General features: G+C 46.1%; 1 protein-coding gene across 1 annotated transcript in view; it reads left to right on the top strand.

Annotated features, from left to right (window-relative positions):
• Positions 1 to 18,022, top strand: part of ASPG (asparaginase) — a 374,392-nt gene extending 356,370 nt beyond the window's left edge. Inside the window, exons 15-16 of the mRNA XM_085626272.1 lie at positions 9,668 to 9,733; positions 17,532 to 18,022. Of these exons, the coding sequence (XP_085482398.1) occupies positions 9,668 to 9,730 (63 nt within the window). The 3' untranslated portion in view covers positions 9,731 to 9,733; positions 17,532 to 18,022. The remainder of the gene's footprint in view (positions 1 to 9,667; positions 9,734 to 17,531) is intronic.
• Positions 18,023 to 21,995: the final 3,973 nt, after the last annotated feature.

Here is a 21,995-nt window from a genome sequence, read left to right as displayed (position 1 = left end):
AGACCTGCAGTTCGAAGAATTATGCTGGGACTGATCCCAGAGTGCATTCTCTTCTAATCTTGTTTTTGAAACTCAACTCTTGATGCTGCTGTGCAGTCAGGTATTTGCTGCCGAGCAAAACTCCCACCTAGTAATCCTCTTGATGTTCCATTCTATATCCTGCACTTGAATCTAACTTCTCTGCGTCACATCCACTTGCCGACTCTGATTTGTTCAGTCCTTTAGGGCATGAAAATCTTGAATCCAGTTTAAAAAGTCCAGTGTTGAGGTCTAGTTATTGCCTGCAGCTGAAGTTTTTCCCAAGTGTTACTGTATCCTCCTGGCAAGTGTATTACGCCTACAAAGTTTTTTTCAACATAGTGAGTATTGACTTGTTCCTTGTAGTTGCCATTTGTTCATTCTAGCACTGTGATGTGCAGATGATCTAGTAACACTATAGATGAGGATTTGGAGGTCTTTATTAATGTAAGTGCGCAAGATCCTTCCTACTGATAGGGTTCTTCAAACTCTGCAGCCTTTGTCAGCTCACAACACTATAATCCTGACCACTTTATTGTATATCACCATAATAGTCACTAGTATCCCTAGTGGCAAAAAATATACTGCTATTTAGATGCAAACATGAATCCCTTCTGGGAAATGGGACAGCAAGCTGGTCCAATGTTAGGAATCCTTTCGCATCGGTGATCAAGGAACATAACGAAAGATGAGTTCCTCTAATGTAAGAATACAATTAAACTCGAATGTCCTATGAGAAAAATGAAAATGACATGCTGTTGCAGCAAATAACTTATGTTCTTGTCCCAGCACTAGGACTTGGTTGGAATTACCTGTAATACGTCTGGATTAGGTTCTCGATCCTCTGTCGTCTAGTGGCTGATAGCTTACACCCAGAAGTCATAACAGACGTTATATTGCCACTCTATCTTTTCAGTTAGGTGTTGAAAACTGAAAGAAAGGTAATTTTCCTCCCCATTAGGCCTTTAAGTCAGTGTGCTCGGACTACAATCCAGCCACCCCCTTTGTGTTGTTTTCTTTAGCAAATAAGTAAGAATACTGAGACACCTCAAATGATGGGGCTTCAGCCGGGTTTCCATAGTGGAGAAGCTTGGTGAGGAGTATGTGCAAAAAGTGCTGTAAGCAAAAGGAGGGTGAAAATCCCCACAATCACTTATGTAGGTCAGGTTTCACTGTAACAACATACATGAGCAGCCCTACACCAGAAAAAATCCTCTGGTATGTTGCTTCACACCTTGGCATCAGGCATAGTGGCAGGGAAATCCTTCAGTAGACTCCAAATGCAGGGAGAAAGCTCCCGGAGTGTCAGCAACGTTGATTAGTTTACAGAAATATTTTGGCTTTGGGAGGTTGTGCAAAATGCACACAAATTTAGAGCAGGGTAAAAATGGCCTTTTCACGAAGCCTACAGTGGCACCGCTGGTGAGGAGGGACCAATGTAGGCTTAAATAACCCAGCCAGATAGGTAGTGATCTCTGAATCAGTCAGGCAGTCCTCCACCATAACCTCAGCTGACCTGATTGGCTGAGGAGTCACCCCATAGGGTCTAAATAAAATAACTCTCAAAATGATAAAAGGGAACTAAAAGAAAAATGGGATTGTGTGATTTTGATGGTCCTTATACTGTTTTTCACCAGCCTGGCCATCAGAGCCCATCACCAGGACAAATGTTACGGAGAGTCAGTGAACACCTCTCCCGGGCACCCCCTGAAAAAGCCTACAGCTAGTACTTGTGTGGCCTGTCCACCCATCTAATAGTAAGAGACCGAATCCTTAACTCTGAAAGACTTTTAAACATCTAGTCCATACATAAGGTTTTTTTATTTTTTTATTGTCGAGCCTTCGTAAACTACTGGGATTCCTTCTTGATTGCATCCAACAACCAAGAACACTCTACACTTGTTCGAGATGGTGTTACATTCACAGTAAAACCCTACCCTTCCATAACTTGCTCAACATTCAAGCGGGTGATATAACAGCCATTGCCTTACTTCAATATTGTAGCTTGTACCTCGATAATTGACCATGGTTGGAATGGCCTACATCCTAAATGGTAATGTGTCACTTTTAATAATAGTCTGAGAATGGCTACTTCACTGTAATGTTCTAACTTGCTTAAACACTGCCTGCAACTGAATGATTCGTAAATTGGAGAATATTTCATACGATCAGAAAGTAAGACCCTTTTCTCTTGGTTGGTGTCTTGCATTTTCTCCCTCACCCCTTTCCCTATTTTGAAAAGCTCATTTGATATCTTATATCAATATTGTAAAGTAAATACACTAGGGAAGAAACTATATGCGTTGCTGGGCAGAAGTAGATGATGGGTGTCTAGGCATGCCTTACTCTGTAGTAGAGAAGACTGGTCTACTTTGTTATTTAAATTTTCTCGTTTTCTACACTTCATGATGCCTGCGTACAAATAGTACTCAGAAAACACAGTTATTGAGCAAGAAGCTCTGGAAAAAAAAGGATCATAGCAGTGGTTGGCTGTAGGAATAACAGGTGATTTGCACAACCGTGATCTTTCTGTACTTTCTTCAAAGAATCCTCCTCATTTCCCTCTTCTCGCTCAGCAGACATATGTATGTTTTCACCTTTCCCTTTGGGGTTTCCCATTCATTACGCCTTATAGCTTGGGTTGTGGAGCATAAAGACAAGAGGAAAGGTGTGATTAGATAGCAGTCTTCCTGGCACCCCGGCGCTGCAATATAATTTCATGAACTGACAGTTGTGGGTGCTTAAAGCATACCTTTTCCTCTTGCATAAGGTCTGAAAGGGCAGCCCCATCCATATACCATCCTGAACCCACTCTGACCCCTTGAGTAGAGCCTGCTAGAAAGCGGATAGTCTCATTTATTAGGTTCTTCTTACTCGGCCTTCGGCCCCCGCAGTACCCGGATGTTAGACGGGACCGCACTGCACAGGGGTTGACGCTCTAGTTTTCCTCTTCTCTCCGGCCTATATTTAGCACGCTGGAACGACCGCGCAGCGGGCTCGCCGCTGGCGTGCCAAAGGCAAGCCTGTCTGTGCCCGTCGGCGCCCGGAGCGCGCCCAGTGCCAGAACCCCTGGTTGAACTGGGTCCCACATATATGGTAGGCAAAAATTGCTCGAATTGCGAGGAAATGCATGCACATCCTACAATATACTCCCTCAGCACCTGGGTGGGGCCGGGGCTCATCGTCCAGAATGCTCCTTTTGTTTAAACCCTGAAGGCTCCTTGACCCCTATGTTTACAAACACGCCAGAAAAAGGGCAGGATGATAATGTGCCTGTAAATCAAAGATATAAAGAGAATGGCTGTAGGGAAAAGGTCACGCATGGGACCATAAATGTCCCTAAGGCAACAGCTATGGCATTCGCCAAGTGTCTTTTTCTAAATGCCCGCTCAGTAGTCAAGCATAAGCACGAGCTGGAAGACCTAATCCAACTCACTACACCAGACTTAGTCTTCGTGACCGAAATTTGGACTGACATCACGCCAGCGCCAGACTGAAATATTGCCCTACCAGTAGGCTACGCTTTCCTCTCACAGGATAGGGAGATAGGCAAGGGGGGGCATAGAGATAATTTATCGCGACCATTTAAATGTACGTGTGGAGGCAATCGCAGCTCTGCCTGCAGAATCATTGCATTTTTGCATAAAATGTAGCAACCTTTCGTCATTTCAGGGGATACTAATCTACAGGGTACAAAAGCAGCGCTCTCCCATGCCCTCTTGTGGCTCTTGGAGTCATATACGTTTCCCCACTTTCTTACAGTCCTCTGGGATTTTAATTACCATCTAGAATCTAAAAATAATTCTGACACCATCAGACTACTGGACAATCTAGAGGCTTTCAGCCTAAATCAACTTATAACTGAACCCACACACCAGGCAGGACACATATTAGACGGAATTTTTACAAGTAATCCTGACATTACTCTGACCAACTTGTTAGCCCTGCCATGGACAGATCACAAGGCTATTTATTTTAACATCAGAGTCACACAGCCGCATCTCTGTACACAGGCTAAATCATCTAAGGTCCATATCAGGCGCTGGAAAAAGGTCAAGGGGATTGACTTTGAGTTGGCCCTTGGCCATTTCCCTGCTTTGCCAGAAACAGATAACAACGTAGCAGCCCTGCGTTTTAATGCCTGGTTACTGTCAGCAGCCGATCAGGTGGCACCCAAAAAACTTGTGACGGTAAAGAGAGCCAAGATATCTTCACCCTGGTTCACTCCAGAGCTTAAATGCTTAAAAATCAACTGTAGGAGAGCTGAGCGCCTCTGGAGACAAGACTACAACATCTCTATGAAAACCACATACAACTTAGCTATCTCTCAATATAAGGAGGCAATCATTGCCGCAAAAACTTTTTTTCACTACCTAAATAAAGGAGGCCGGAAACTCCACAAAGGAATTGTTTAAATCTGTGAATTTGTTATCTAAGCCGCAACAGGATAATGCTTTTAAGCCAGATCAAACCTTGTGTAATAAACTAGCCGGGTTTTTTCAAGACAAGGTGCAAGGAATCTACAATGATTTCTTAACTGCCCCAGGACCTCAGGACACAACAATACAAATGGGACCTACCCATTGCAAATGATCCTGCTTTCAGCCAATAACCAATGAGGAAACTCAAAAACGTCTGCTCTCCATAAAATCCGGTTCCTCTACCGACCCCTGCCCTCCCTCCATTATGCATCAGGTTGCCCATAAAATGTGCGATAATCTTACCCCCCACTTAAACCAAGTCCTGGAGTCGGGTCATTACCCAGAAATCTGGAAAAAGCATCGATTTCACCTCCTTTTGAAGAAATCCAATCTGGACCCCAATGAACCAAAAAACTATCGTTCCGTTGCTGGCCTATCAATTGTGGCCAAAGTCCTGGAAAAACAACTGAATGTAGTGTTGACCGATTATTTGGATGTAAATAAGCTGCTGGACACCTCCCAGCACGGTTTCCGCTCATGCCACTCCACCGAATCCGCCTTGATTCTTGCTATGAGATTCGAAGGGTGGTGGGCGAGGGGGGAGGGCGGTCCTCGTGCTCCTGGACCTATCAGCCGTGTTTGACACCGTGAACCATGCAGTTCTGGTGCAGCGATTGAGGGACGTGGGAGTAGGGGGGACCGTGTTGGCCCTCCTGTCCTCTTTCTTGGAGAAAAGAGAGCAGAGGCTGTTCAGGGATGGCCTGAAGTCGGACAGCTTTCATCTCCCATGCGGTGTTCCACAGGGGTCTGCCCTTTCCCCGACAATGTTCAACCTCTGTCACCCCCTTGGCCAACCTTATCAGGAAGCATGGTTTCGTCCTGGTCTCTTACGCTGATGACTCACAACTAGTCATCTCTATCACCAATCAGCCTGAGGCTACTGCAGCCAGGTTCCATGTCTGTCTCACGGAGATTATGACCTGGATGAGCCATAGCTTCCTAAAAATAAATACAGATAAGACAGAGGTGATGGAATTCGGCCCGGGTCAGCTCCTGTGGAACAGGTCCTGGTGGCCAACCGAGGCCGGAGAATGCCCCAGCCCGGTAAATAAGGTCAGGAACCTAGGAATCATCTTCGATGATGAACTGAATTTTGGCCCCCAGGTAAACAGCCTCACTTTTTTCCTGCTTTCTCTTACTAAAAACTCTGAGAATTTGCTGAATACTTGTAGCACGAACTGGACTTCTCCATCAGTGTGCCCACATTTCACCTGGGGCCTTCTAAGTGCCTCCTGTTCATAGAGGCAGTACTTGATACCACCTTGGACCAAGCCTTTTCTCCTACGCAAAGGATAACCGAGATCCATGTGTTGGGTCTGCGCTTCCAGGAAGTTGCTTGGTTTTAAGTTCCTGTGTGTACTTCGCTTGCTCAGTCAGCAAACTTCTTGCATCCTCCTGGTCATGCATGCCTGCTGGCACATGAGCGCTCTCCGATGATGCCTCCACAGGCCGTGATTGCGGCATGGGGGGGCCTTGCAAACTCCATTGTGGTCCCCGGGAACACTGCAGCAGAGCTTGTCTGGTGGAGTGTGGGGGAGAACCTTTCCAAAGAGATGTCCTTGTAACCCCCCTCCAGGCATGCTCATGGGAGCGACGGATGCCTCCACTCTAGGTTAGGGAGCTCACATGGAGCAGCTGAAGATCAAAGGCCTTTGGTCTCCACAAGAACATATTTTCCCCATCATTCTGCTTGAACTGAGGGCAATTTTACCAAGTGCTTAGGACATTCCTTACCTTTGTGGTCGGTCAATCTAGAGCTTGACAGACAATACAATTGTGATGTGGTGTGTCGGCAAATAGGTGAGAGTAGAGTCCCAGTCTCTGTCAAAGCTCTGAATCTGTGGTCCCGGGCTCACAAATACGCAGTGCGATTGGTGACAAATCTTCTGGTGGGCTCACTGAACACCAGAGCTGATGACCTAAATCTGTGTCCTCTTGCTGACCACGAGTGGCATCTCCACCCCGAGGTTGTGGACAGCATCTTCAATCAGTGTGGCATCCCCCACATGGGTATCTGCCTCTTGTTTAAATTCATATTGCTCCAAGTTTCGGTTGAAGTGGGACATTCTTCTTCACTACGCATTTCCTCCCATACTCTTGATTCCTCTGGTTCTGAGGCAGATAAGTCAAGACTGGGCGCAGGTCATTTTAGTGTCTCCAGATTAGCCGAGAAGGGTGTCCTTCTGCACCTCTACCTGTGTCTCCTGCTCCATCTTCCTCTCAGGGTCGATCTGCTCTCTGACTCGAATAGGCAGTCCCCCACAAATGAATCTCCAGAGCCTACACCATCATGGATGGAGATTAAGTGGGTGAAAGTAACTGCCTTCCAGCTTACTGATGACGTGGTCGATGTGATCTATTCAGCCACCAAATCTGTGAACTTCAGGAGGTTGTACAGTTTTGTTACTTTGTGCGCAGATCACCCGATTGACCTCTTTTAACCATGGCTGTCTGACATTCTCAAGTTCACACTTTCTTTGGCCCAGGAAGGATGTGCCATGGTATGGTGAAGGGGTATTTAGTGGCTGCTTTACTTTCCCTTCCGGATCAGCCGGCCCTCCTCAAATACCCCATTATTTTACGACGCTTGAAAGGTCGGACCAATATGTTTTCTCCCACTCCATTTGTTGTGTCACAGTGGAATCTGAACCTGGTTCTTATTTGGTGAAAGCTTAGGTTGAGCCCTTCACAGTTGTTCCTTGATGCCTTAAACCATTAAAACAGTTTTCCAGTTACTATTACTTCGGCCATGTGTGCTAGTGAGTTACAAGCACTGATGCTCGGAACCAAAGCTGCTATTCACCCAATAGTTGAGACCCTCTTCCATCTGTGTCAATAGCTCACTCGTCCATCCTTTTCCCCACCTTACTCCACAAAGGAGGAGGAGAGCAGTACAGTCTGGACCAGGAAAATGAGGGGAGCTTTTATATTGACTGGACAAAGGACTTCTCTACAGGTGATGAGCTCGTCATAGGCAATGTGGTTACTAGAAAAGAGCATAAAAGGACATTATCCATGTGAATTATTTTGTGCATTAAAAATCTGCTATTACATGGCCAAAGCACCACCACCCAGGGCACAGTCCATGAAAGCCAAGTTCTCAAGTTTTCTCTCTTAACTAGGGGAGTCTTTGTAGGTAACATCTGAACACTGGCACCTTCGCCAAGCACTATTGTCTGGATTCAGAAATGAGAAGGGATGACCATTTCATCATATTTGTGCTACAGGATTTCCCGGTACCACTCATCAAGGCAGGCCATACCGTATGTGGGTATTGCTTGGGAATCCATTCAAGAGGTGAAGAATCACCAGGTAGAAATATCCATCAGAAGAAAAAGTTAATAATCTTGAGTAACCAGATTTCTGGTGGATACTCTACTTGCAGATACCTTTCCTTCCCACTTCCCCGTTTGATGGATGGTTATGGGCCAACATAAGGTTCCAATTTTCAGTTGTTGCATTGCATATCTTATGTCATCCTGCGCATTGGCAGTGTGGAAAAAATGGCTGGGATGCTGACATTCGTATGAAGTTGGGAGCACTTTATGGGTCAACGACACCCCTTTTGGTGTCGAACGGAGCTTGTGCCCCCTACTGTTGGGTAAGAGCTATGGAGAAAAGTTTTCTATGCCAGTCAGACGCCTGGAGGAATATTCAGGAGTTGAGAAATCTGTAGGTAGACAGAGTATCCCCAAGAAATATAGTTACCTAAGGCATGTACCTTTTTCTGGGTGAAATGCTTAAAGGTAAATTTTTAAAGTATTTCACAAGACCCTAACTCAGATATGAAAGAATAAAATGGTACAAAAGGATGATGTCCTCTTTCAATCCAGTTGCTTAACTATACCTAACATGCGTAATCTGATCACCATTTTGTAGGGCTTGCCTACTTCAGCGCATGCGCTAGCAAGAAATTATTTTCCACCAGAGGCTTGGAGCCCTCCTAGTGCTTATCTTTCTTTAGCTTCATTGTCACTCTTATTTGCTGCCTCACAACTGGCCAGCACTTGCTGGCTTCACTTCCTCTTCTTTCATATAGGGCATGGACCAAGTACTGAATACTTCATCTTGAAGTTGGTCCTTCTGCTGTGATTGAAGTACTGTTTTTCTTTTTTCTTCTCACTATTGTGTTTCTTCTTCCCTCTCAACCCCTTTTCTGCCCCCCCCCCTATTTCAGTTGTCTTTGTTGCTTCTTCCCTCGCATGCTGTCCGTCTTGCATCGTTCCTCCCACCACCCACCCTCCTACTCTCCGTGTTGCTTATTCCCTCCCACCCTTCTGTTGTCTGTGTTGTTCCTCACCCCATCTACAATAAGGGAAAACAAATGATTGTCCACACTGGCCTTGTTGTAGTGCTTTGCTCCCCGTCTTGTTGCCAGTTTCCCTCCCACCCTCCCTTCCGTTGTCCATGCTGCCTTCCCCAAGAAAGAAAAAAACACAATAACATGGCAACCGCTGGCTGCATCCTAGCGTTTTTTTTTTTGGTACATTTAGCCATACTGCACAGCAGCCACCCTTCTTTACAACATGACTGAAAGACAATGGCAACTCAATAGCTCTTTCATAGGTGAGACCTATTGGCTTTAACAATGTGTGTTTATTTTACCTGCTAGGAGCCCATAGTTCCAAAGCCACACTTGCTGTCTAGATAGAGGGACAGACTTCCTCTCTTCCCACTGACAGATAGTTATCCTCTGCGGTGATACTAAAAGCATAGTTACTGAAGCCCAGTTAGTCACTGCATGATTGCCTTCCACTGTTCATGGTGCTGTCATTGCTGCTTTACCCTTGTTATCAGTGGGGAATTGTGTGATGAGTAGTCAACATGGCGTGTTGCAGACCTGTCATAATATAAAACAGCTTTCGGTGTTGCTCTGTGTATTGATGCAATCAAATGTATTGGTTCTAATGGCAAATTAATTATAATGCTAGTGTACTAAGACTGTTTTACGTTGAATTTCTTAAAAATGATTACACCAATTTTCACCAAATCAGCAAAAGCACATGGAGACCGTGCCAGCCGATTGTGGTTCTCTTTTTTTAAATGCGTGCTTTTGCATTTTTTATTTTTTTTAAACTAATGATCATAATAGGGAAAAGTTTCTATTGGTTTGCATAGTTAATAATTATTCCATGATTGTAATTATTGCTGTGACTCTTTACTTGCAGGCAGAAGCTGCAGGAAACGAGGAGGCTATTGAATTTTTCAGTCAGCTATACATCGATAAATGATGGGTAAGAGATGCAGCTTAAGCATTCACATATTTCAGTTTAGGAAAGAGTTGTTGTAAGCATACATCAAAGTGTGAGAAAGTAGAATAGCTATTAACAGTTCTTGTGTATGGGTTGGTAAGGACATTATACTGGGAGGACTGTTGGTCAAAACCTATTACTGGAGAAACGTTCACTTGGGAACACAAAGCAAGTAGCTTCAAAGAGCACCAAGTACAATTGTAGCAAATAGTGAGGCTTTGGAAGAAATTATATCAGAACTGTGAAAATGTGTCTAAAACATAGGGGAGCTGAATATGGGTAATAATACAAGTAGCAGGCCTCCATTCCCACTAGGTTCCTATCATTCCAACTTCTGGTCTTGAGCTTTGCCCTATAGGTTTTTTTCAAGTGCAACTTTGAAATCATCCCTGACACACTTTGTAGTGGATTTCAAAAATTGTCCTGCACTTACTACAGTCTGTTGGTGCAGGGATGTTTTGCTTTCAAGGATCTCTATTCAATCTCACTTAATGTGATTTTGAAAAGAGGGCTTGAAGTCCAATCTGGAGGTGTTAGTTGCATCTAATTGCGGTAGTAGAATGTTTTGGGTTAATGAAAGCTACATTGGGTTTTTCACACTTTTAGGTTTTATGTTGCCAGTTCATCTATGAACTAGGTGTTTGCAAAATTGCAAAGTCTAGGGACTTGCAACATCCCAATTCTTTTTTTTTTTTTTCTTTTTTTTTTTTTTTAAATTATGAGCATTGCAAAGGGTGAAGGATTTGAATTTTAAATGAAAGGCTTTGCAGAAACATTACAGTGCTGTGAGAGGCTGCTCAAAGAAATGGATTGACTAGCACCACTTAACACCAATCGTCTTTACCTTGTTACGTGACCCCACCTTGTGTCTCACTCCTGCAAACATTGGCAGCCCACCTACAGTCCTGGTTCTCAGGCTCCATTCTGGCCTACATGGTCAAGAACCTCAGATTGCTTGCTTGAGCCCACACTCTGCACTGTTCTCTGCAACCTTCCCTGGTTTATCTTAGCCTGTGACACTAGGAGGGATGAAAGTTTCAACAAGGTCCTGCACTAGGTAAATGCTGGAAATGCAGAAGCAGACTCTCATCGCAGACTGCAGGCTAAAGTTTCCACTAAGCTTGACAGTGAATGGGGCAAAGTCTGGAAACTTGGTAAAGACTGAGTTTTTAATTTTGCTCCACTAGAGTCATGACATTTTACCCAACTCTAAGCCGAACCACCTATCTGGAAATCATCTTCTCCCTTTGCACATTGTTTTACAATTTACTGTACAACAGATGTGCCCTATAAAGGTCCTGGAGATAGGGATCCATTCTAAAATTTAAAGATCACCACCTTCTATGCAGTTGAATTCCATTTAGATCAATTGCACATGCTCCTAACCTACCAATCTTATTGCGATCTTGTTCTTCCAGATATAGCCTGGACAGACATACTCTCCAACACATACATTACTTTACTTTGATTATGCTGCATGCCCTGCTATCAACCTCCAATCCAATTCAGACTGATCCCTTTCTAGTATGCATAGATTTGGTCAAAATCAATCTTTGATTTGCTAAATGGGATTTAACATTTCCGTGTGCTTGCTAAAACAAGCGTTGGTAAAGCCAGTCGGCCCCATGTGTTCCAGCTTCGATTGATGGTCTGATGTCTTCAGTGGAAATATACATTCATCCAGTCAAAACACAGTGAAATTTAAATGATCCTTGTGCAGGACACAGTGTGGAGGAAATTTATTGAATCGGGAGCAGGAAAGCAATTCAATACAAAAGTATTGAGCTAAAAATATTTTTAAAAACTAGAAACTTATCATTGCCAAATTCATTTTCCTCGGAGTGATCTATAAAGAAATTTGAAAATTTCCAATTATGCTAGTTATTGTAAATCCATGGCCGTCGTATTCCATGCTGGACACGTTGTCCAACTCCGATCTGCACCCTTAACTGGGTGGGCCAGGTTTAGACTGGGACAATGCAGCCTTTTCAGGTCACTATGCTCATCAGAATGCAGGCTCAAATTTGAAGCGACACTCTAAACAGCTCAAGCATTTGAAGCTGCCGGTCTGTCTTTTACTGAGACCCAGCCTTAGTTTAATGTCTAAACTTAGACTTCAGGTGTAAACTTGGGGCCTTATTACGAGTATGGCGGTCCACAGGATCGCCGTACTCGCGGTGGCGGTCCGACCACCGTCACCACTGTGGGCCTCCCGCAATATTTTGAGTGTGGAGGTCGGACTGCCTGTGGCGGTGGCACAGCGGTCATGAGCAGTTATATGCTTGTGATGCTGCTGCGGCACCACTGAGCATATTATGAGTTGGCTGTCCACTGTCCATTTCATGTTGGTGAGCCTGCCATGAAAAGGGTGGTGGAGAGGCAGCCAAGGGTGCTCTAACAGGGTCCCCTGCTGTGCCTGGGAGTGCATGCCGCACTGCATGGTGCATACCGCACCGTGCAGGAACGTGCAGTCTGCTCTTTAACGGCGATGGTCTGTATGTTAAGCTCTCCTATGAGCATAACAGACCACCAGCGCAGATAATGGATACTACTCTTAATCAGCAGGCTGACAGGAGGACTGCCAAACTCAATGAGGCTTTTCGACTTCAGGTCTAAGTTTACCTTTGTGAATTGGGCCGGCAGCGCTTCGAAACAAAGCGTGGTTTAAAACACTGTACAATCTATAATTTGAGTTGTTGTTGTCAATTCTTTTTATTATTTAATTATTACTTATTATGGGACTTACATGTTGGTATTCCTCACAGGGGGCCTCATGTAGGTAGCCAAATACCGGTCGGTAACGGCCGATATTCGGTAAATATGCCGTTACCGACCGGTATTCAGACAAGTGAGATGTAGGAGTCCAAAAACCACTTTTCGGTAAATATGAGGCGGTAAATACCGATTCATAGTTACCGAATTCTAAAATACCGATTCATATTTACCGAATACATTATTAACGAATCGGTAAATATGAAGTGGTAAATATGAAGTGGTAAAAATTTAAAATGACATGTAGGAGCAGTCGGTAATTAAGAAATCCAGGAAAATCGGTAAATAAGAGTCGGTAATTAACACGGATGGAAAGCAGGTGGTAACCATCAACAATGCACATAAGCAATCCCAAAATGCAACTGCGTGGACAACATGGCCGCCATGTACGTCATTGCAAGGCGCCTACGTCTACAGGCAGCAGGACTGAGGGTGTGGCGACGGGAGGAACAAATCTACAGACAGCGCATCACACTATTCCAGCTGACTGATGCAGAGATACATGAGAGGTACAGGCTACACCCCGAAACCATCATGGACTTAATCAGGGACCTTCACCCACTCCTGGACCAGCCAATAAGAAGGGCGCACGCCATACCCCCACATGTGCAGGTGCTCTGCAGCCTACATCTGTTGGCATCCGGCAGTTATCAGGTGGTGATAGCTGCGGTGGGTGGGGTATCCCAGAGTTGCCTGTCACGTTTCTTCAGGAAGTTCCTGGATGCCATGATGCAGAGAATGCACCACTACATCAGCTTCCCAAACACACAGGCTGCACTGCAGAAAACAAAAACTGACTTTTATCACATGGCACAGTTCCCCCATGTCATCGGCTGTATTGATGGTACACACCAGCTGACACAGAGCACATCTACAGGAACAGGAAGTCCACCCACTCCATCAATGTGCAGGTGATCTGTGATGCAGGGAACATCATCACAGATATTGTTGCAAAGTTTCCTGGGAGCACCCACGACTCTTACATCTTCCAGAATAGTGGGATCTACACACGACTGAGAGCCGGAGAATTCGGAGAGGGATACCTGCTGGGTAAGTAACAGTGACGCCCCTTGAAACCTGCAAATCAGAGTGTATAGAGGCATGTAACTGATGGTTCCCTTTTACTCATCCAGGCGACAGTGCATATGCATGCCGTTCATTCATCCTCACTCCCTACCTACACCCAGCAACCCAGAGTGAGAGACGATACAACGTGGCCCACAAATCTACACGCAATGTGGTGGAGCGCACGTTTGGACTGCTGAAGAGCAGGTTCCGCTGCCTCCACAAGAGCGGAGGCGCACGCCAGTACAAACCCATCACCTGCTGCAAGATAATTGCCACTTGTGCAATGCTGCACAACCTTGCCACGAAAAAAGGTACAGATGTGGAACTAACATATTTTGAGGACAACGAGGATGAGTCAGGCCAGCCAGAGGGCAGCGCAGCTAGAGTGCCAACTGCAATCGATGGGAGAGAGAGACGGGCAGAGATCACATGCAACTATTTCTGAGTAAGTGAGGGGACACAGCGAGTCGTGAGAAGTCATGACGTAGTTTAATGTGGCACCACGCCATGAACACATGAACAGGCCAATCTGGCAATATGCCATCTATACAATGAGTATGTCCAGGGTTACGTCACCCAATGGCAAGTGGATAAGCAGGGCCACATCAATGTTTGCGCATACGCGCTGCAGTGGTGGATTGCACGGCCTGTGCATCCTCACTAGAGCCAACCCCAAGCCGCCTGCTGCTCCTGCGTGCTTCTGGGACGGGGGGTGTGATGCTGCTGCTGGTGTCGATGCTCTCCGCAGCATCCCCTGCAGCAGTTGTCGACGCCTGACTTGTCAATAGCACCCCTAGTGCACTTGTCACCTGCACCATCCCCCGTGACAGGTCGCTGCAGCACTGTGTTAGGCCCTCCTGCATCGTCACAGAGCGCCGGCAAAGTAGGGAAGTCGCAGTTGCCAGACGGTTGAGTGCCCTGCTGGTAGTGTCCCTTCTCTGGCGTTCCCGGCGCCGTGCTTCGATGTCAGCATCTAATTTGCTGCACAACTGCTGGATTGACTGGGACATGTCCCGAATGCCCGCAGCCATGCCGCCAATGTTTGTGTCCATGTTGACTAAGCTTGTCCTCATCACCCGCATGTGCCTCTGGACTGACATTACTGCCTTTGATTGCAGGCGCTGTTGCTTCAACATTTGGCCCTCGAGCCCCAAGAAGACACCATGGCCGTCAGTGGGTGCTGGTGGACTCTGGACACGCGACCTGCGGCGCCCTCTTGCTCCCGTCTGTGCTGCCTGTGAGGTGTGGGGCACAGTGGGATGGCTCCCTTCCTGGGGCCCGGTGCGGTCTTCTGGGCCCATGCTGTCGTCTGACGAGGTGTCTAAGGCTCGTAGCCTGGCTGCTGGACGCCTCCTCATTCTCACACCTGCAAGCGGAGATGTGGCCGGTGAATCGAACATGAGTGGCGATGCTGGCTCAGGTGGTGGTGATGCTGGCTCTCGGTGAGGTGATGCTGGCTCTGTGTGCGGCGAGGCTGGCTGCGTAGGTGGTGCGGCTGCAAGTGGGCCTGCTCCCTGGTCTGCACTCGTGCTGGCTAGAGGTGATTTTTGTGGCCGGTGTGCCGTCTCCCCTGCAGCATGCCCTGTACTGCATGATGTCACATCTGTGGACAGAAAAACAACATTGGCTCAGTGTCCCCGAAGGGCTGCATTGCAAGCGTCACAATAAATCATTTCACATTCCAATCTGTCCTCTGTCTCCTTGTGCCTCGAGTGCGTGACATGCCTTGTTGCCCTGTGACATTTACGTCATGGTTAGTGTTGCCCTGACTACATCTCCCGGAATGCATTGCCTGTCTGCACTGACACGTGTGGACTGCAGTGTGATTCTCGTTTCACAATGGGGGATGTGGGATAGGGGTAGGGGCGGCTACATTGCTGTGCTTTCGTCTTACCTTGGTGTGTTGCGGCTCTGGCAGAGCTGTCGGCGTCCCCAAGACCCACGACGCTCTCTTGCTCGAGTGTGGCCGCCACCAGCTCCTCCAGTTCGGTGAGGGCAGGTGCCCTGTTGGTTCCACCTCCGGTCTGGCTGGCCTCCTTCTGGATGTCGCCCATCTTCCTCTTGGTCACAATCCTCAGGTCATACCAGCGCTTTTTGAGGACCTCAATTTCCCTGTGGGTCACTCCCACAGCATTGACCTGCGCCTGGATGGCCAGCCATATGTTGCGCTTTTCGGCCTCAGGCACTTGCAGGGATTGCCTCCCAAACAGCTTCTGGTGCTGCTTCACCACCTCCTCCACCAGCACCTGGAGTTCCTTGGGGCTGAATTTGAGCTTCCTCCTCCTTTCCCCTCCGTCTTTCTGTGTGCTCTGGCTGGACATGCTGTTCGTTTCCCGCTCGCACATGCAACTGCTCCCTGCCTCTCCTCTGCACTCCAAGCCTCTCCAGGGTTGGCTAATTATGTACACCTGCCTGGGTGTGGCCACTTCGGCTAATTGTGTACACCTGCCTGGGTGTGGGCAGTTCCTGGTTGGGTGGGCTGTCGTTGCACAGGATTAGCTGTTTCGTCAAGTCATGTGATGTTATTTACCGAATCCGTACGTACCGATTCGGTATTTTCCGATTCGGTAGATACCACCTCGGTATTTTCCGATTCGGTAGATACCACCTCGGTATTTTCCGATTCGGTAATTATCACCTCGGTATTTACCGAATCGGTGAATTCCGATTCGTATTTGCCGACTGTTACCGAATCGGTAACTGTTACCGAATTTTTACCTACATATAACTTACCGATTCTAATTTACCGATTCGGTACGGCTCGGTATTTAAGAACCGGTAAAATTTATTTACCTACATGAGGCCCAGGGTCTCTAATAATCGGCTACAGGGGGCTGGAGCCAAACTTTCTAATTATCCATGTAACATTTATATCCAGTCGTCCTAAAGGTGAATCATTTACACTGTTATTAATCCTGAAAAAAATTCCATGGGTCTTGACTCATCGACAAATATTTGATTCGCCTGCTTGCAGGAGTGAACTTACCCATGAGGAAACTGGATACTTTCGCAATAGACTGGTGGAGCTGAAAGAGTGCAAAGGCCAGTCACAAGACATTAGACTGACATGTGAATTACTCTTCGTCAGCCCTATGACTTTTCAGAAGCACTGACATATGGAAAATCAAGCAGTTTCTGCAAACAGAAGTACATCCCTACTACTAGAATAGTCTGTGAATCACCCACTTTATAATGAGATCACTCCAGAAATGCTAGCTACTGAAAGGGATGTCCGTTAAGAGACATTCAGTGCAGACCAGTCTTCAACATGAGCCAGACATTTTATAATCCTCAGAGGCAGCCATGAGACTGTCCAATGCATTGCCACAGTAGTGCACCACTATGTGTGCCCAGCCTAACCACAAAACGTCCGTTATTGTCACAACGTCCTCTTTAACCCAGGTTCTACAAGTTTGCAAGGATAAGTGTGACAGGAGATTATGAGCTGGATGGCAAGCTAAACATGAAGTAAAGCAAGAAGTAAATTGTTTTGAAGTGCAAGCTTTTTTGATATCATAAAAGATTGGGCCCAGGGCCAGAGCCCACTTTGCCCATGCCTTAAAACGTCTGTCTGCATCCACATCTGTAATAAAACACGGATTCAAAGTATTCCCTGATTTCCAGTGGGCCATGTCATGCTCTCCAGCCAATGAGGGAACACCCCATTGTGATCACGCCACCACAAAACGTGCACAGGCACGAACCATATTATAGAAGGGGCCCCGCAAGCACCTCCTGGCCAATCTGTAGCACCAACGTGCCCTGGGGCTACCAGAAGCAGCTGCAAATCTCCTTTGCACCTCTATGGCACTTTTTGTAATACGGTCCTTCGTAGAGCAAATGGAGCACAGTTTTCCTGCTTTTGTGTTTTCCTAACTGATAAATTTGAGAACTTGAAAAGCTCACATCAATACCATGTTTTTATCTTTCTTTCCAAAAGGTATTTCAAAGGAGTTTTCAGCATCAGATACGTCCTGACATCATACACCAGCAGCTGTCACTGATTGTTACATGATCCCGATAAAGAATATGTGAATTGATCCAACTTTAGTCCGACACAGCAGTTCAACAGTGTCAAGCCCTCAGAAACACTTGGAGTCCATTATAGACTCAAATCTGGAAATGAGTGTGAAGGAGCTGACGTCCTAGCTGTTGTGCTAGTTTAAGGACATCAACTTTGCTTCTCTGGTCGCAGCCGCTTCTCTAGATCTCGTTATGTTAAATGATGTATGTGTCCTTGAAGTCAAGATTGTGCCTTTAGCGTAAACTGTTTGTTTTTGGTAGAAGACTGCACTTTCACACTAGTATTTAAACTTTTTCTGGAAGTATGTTCAGAAATTGGTCATTTAACGGTGTCCCTAACTCCAATACTACAGACCATTATTTAGACGCCAGTGTTAATAGTAAGGCGTGATTAAAAGTTTGATGGTATATCCGCTTTTGGAATGCGATAAATGTTAACAATTGACTGGAGGGTGAACAGCCTGCATTTACTGCCAGTAAAAGGCTTTTGGTAAGTGCACGGGGAGAAATGCAGTAAACTGGTAGTTATTGGTTTCACTGCATGCTGTGCCCTGTTTCTGCTCTCAAAACTCATTTAGACGGTCAGCCTCACCACAAAGTAATTCTGCTGCAAAGTTCTATTCCTTGATTTTGCCACATAATCAAAATGATCACCAGAGTGTTTCATATTTCCTGAAGCACATTCTGGGGAAAGATCCATATATTCCAGATTAAAAAACAAACACTGAAAGCTGGGAGGAATGTAGAAATAGTCACTTACTGTGCTAAGCAGTATTTATAAAGCCTTCACCATCAAAAGGCTACATTTCACAGCAATATTCAAGCGTGTTTAATGTGAATTTCTTTTACTTTTAAGATTTACTTGTTGCATATATGTATTTTAGATATATTTGCTTGTTTTATTATTATGGGTAATTGGCTTGAAGAGTACACATGAATGTATGTTGGGTAACTACCTCTGGGTAACCGAAATCCACGGCAGCCATTGATGTATATCATATGAGCTGAAACCATTTCTTCCTTGCAGTAAAATGAGGCATTTTTTACAGCACAATGTTGTGCTGCCTCGTGTTACAGTATATTCTTAGCATGTTCACTCTCTGAACCGGTTTCATCTGACATTATACTAACTAGTTTCTTAGAGTGCTTCATTTGGAACTACGAAGACGATAGACTACCATGTTTATGCATCCTTCCATCTTAAAAATATAGTCAGAATTTAAATTTTTGAATATCGCAACATCCTTGCTGCATCTTTAAAGGCCCTCTTTCACATTGCAGTTTGAACTGCAACATATTTGAGCTGATAGAATGTAAATTTGAAAACATAATCTTAACATCCCTTAAAGTTAAAAATCTGTTTTGCAGGTGCAAAAGTGCTGGAAGGTTGTTTTTCTTTTTTGTCCATGCTTTATTTCATTTTCATTTTTCTTATGTTTGGTGGACTATTATGAAAGTAGCTTTTTCACTGATACGTTCGTGAACCACTACCATAATTAATTTTTCAGACATTACAGTTGAGCAAAGGATTCAGCACAAAGCAGTACTTTAATTAAAGTATTTGTTTACGGGGAACAATCTAGGTCTTGTCCTAAATGGAAGTTTATTAAATTCAAAACTGTCTATGTGCAGGCCTCTCATGCTTTTTGCTTGCCTTGCAAGCCATTGCTTGTTTTCTTGAGCCAGACATAGGAATGAACAGATTGCAAATTGTGGGTACAAATTATGCACATACCTTTGGTCTCTACCCATCATTTTGTAATGTGATCTAGGTACTACCAGGTCATATTTCAAAGTGCCCACTCGCAGGGTTTGCAGGACGGCCTGCCTTCTGTATCTCAATTAGGCCATTTGTTATTGGTAATTCTATGCTCTACTACCACAGACGACTCCACCCCCATTATAGAGCACCTCAACTTCCAACTCAGGACAAACATGAAAACCACCATCCGAGGCACCGTCGCCCACAGACCCCCAGGACCCTTCTCCGTCTACTGCAACACCATCCCTGACTTCATTGCCCCTATCACCTTCAAATCTGTACATCTTTCTAGGAAACCCCAACTTCCACCTTGAAAACACTGAAGACGCCAACAATTTCCTAGAAAGTATGGCCAATCTCGGACTCAAACAGCTGTTTAACGACCTCACCCACACTGCAGAACACACACTTGACCCTATGTTCTCAGCCAGCAACAATGTAAGATACACCCACACTCAGGAGCCCACCAGGACTGACCTCCTCTGCGTCCAATCCGGCATCACAGAATCCCCCCAATGTCCTGCCTCCACCGAGACCCAACACAGCTGGGCAAAGGTATCCCAGCAATGATGGACTAATGCCCTCCACTCCCACTTACCCACCTCCACCGAAGACACAGAACAAGTGGCAGACAACTTCACCAACTGAATTACGGTAAGCGCTGACAGTTGCACTGAGGAAACCACCAAACTCAAAAAACTAACACCACACCCTAACTGGTTCACGGCAGATAATGAAAACACAGCAATTTGACTGCAGACCGAAGGAAAGATGATGGCGCACCAGTAAGACCTTCGAGGACTGCAAACACTTCAAAGATGCACTCAACTGATACCACAACCTGAAGACCACAAAGACCACCGTACCACCCATATCGAGGACCGCTCCAACAACAGCAAGGAACGTAACATGGTCAAGGAGTTCACCAACTGAAAACAACACCACCCACAAAGTCTTCGCACCCCAACACCTTGCTGAGGACTGCATCAACCGCTTCACGTCGACTGACACACACCCACACCAGCTCACCTCATGGAACACCCTCACTGAGAAGGAAACCGTGTCCATCGTGAGATCCATCCACTCTGGAGCCCCAGCAGACCCCTGCCTACATCATACATTCAACCTCTGCAATCAGCCCATCAGCAAAGAACTCACCAAGGTCCTCAACTCCTCAATCACCACAGCCCTCTTCCCCGATAAATGGAAACATGCCGATGTGAAGCCGTTGCTGAAGAAGCCACCCACGGACCCAGGAGAACCTAAAGACTACCAACCAATCTCCCATCTCAATTTCAGCTTCCTAGACATCTGGAGAACCACAACCTTCTGGACCCCTCTCAATCCAGCTTCAGAGCTAACCACAGCACCGAGACAGCCATAGTCACAGCCACGTACGACATCAGAATGCTGCTTGAAAACAGAGAAACAACCTTCCTCCTCTTCGACCTCTCAGCAACTTTCGACACCATATCCCACCACACACTGATGAACAGACCTTACTACCAAATCGGAACCCATGGAGCAGCCCTCAAGTGGATTGCATCCTACCTCACAGGAAGAACGCAGAAGGTCATCCTGACTTCTTACTCCTCGCTCTCTAAGAACACCTGCGGTGTACCTCAAGGCTATTCCCTCGACAACGTATACATTACACCCCTGGCCAACATTGTCAAGAGCCACGACTCCCCATCATCTCCTATACTGACGACACACAAATCATCCTCTCCCTGACTAACGACCACCAAGGACAAGTTCCAAAGATGCATAAAAGACGTGGCCGCCTGAATGAACAACAACTGTCTCAAACTCAACACCGACAAGACAGAAGTACTCCTCTTCGGAAAAGTCAAGGATACCCTATGGAACAACGAATGAAGGCCACCTGAGCGGGGCTCAACCTCCAAACCCACTGAACACGCCTGCAACCTCGACACCGTGCTCTACGGTCAGCTATCCATGAAGAAGCAGGTCAGCGTAGTCTCCTCTGCTTGCTTCCTCACACTTCGAAAGCTCAGGAAGGGCTTCAGATGGCTCCCACCCATCACCAGGCGAACAGTAATGCAAGATCTTGTTACCACCAGACTAGATAAAAGCAACTCCCTCTAGGAATGACCGCCCAACTCATGATGAAACTCCAGACTATCCAGAACACACAGCCAGACTCATCTTCAACTTACCCAGCCGGACCCACATCACCCCTGACCGCAGGTAACTCCACTGGCTACCAGAGATGCCAGTTCACGCTGCTCACCCATGCTTACAAGGCACCACCCGGAGCACCTTAACAATCGAATGAACGTCCACCAACCTAGCTGCAAATCCCTCTTCGAATTCCTCTCCCTAGCAACCTCCCGACGCTTCCGCCGGGCGAACAGTGGAGGCTGCTTCTTCTTCCACCTGCCAGCTAAGGCCTGGAACAACCTCCCCTGGCACATCAGAGCCTCACCATCACTCCAGCAGTTTAGGAAGAACCTCAAGACCTGCATGTTCAACCAATAAGGAAACACGGCAGCTTGATCTCCAAGCTCCTGGAGACCATCACGGGTGATGCAGCTGCACTCTACAAATCTTGATTGATTGATGCGATTGGTTACTAACACATGAATGGTCACCTGA

Source organism: Triturus cristatus, chromosome 9 (assembly GCF_964204655.1).
Source record: "Triturus cristatus chromosome 9, aTriCri1.1, whole genome shotgun sequence".
NCBI lineage: Eukaryota > Metazoa > Chordata > Amphibia > Caudata > Salamandridae > Triturus > Triturus cristatus.
The sequence above is the reverse complement of the archived record's forward strand: the minus strand, read 5'-3'. Positions and strand labels throughout refer to the sequence as shown.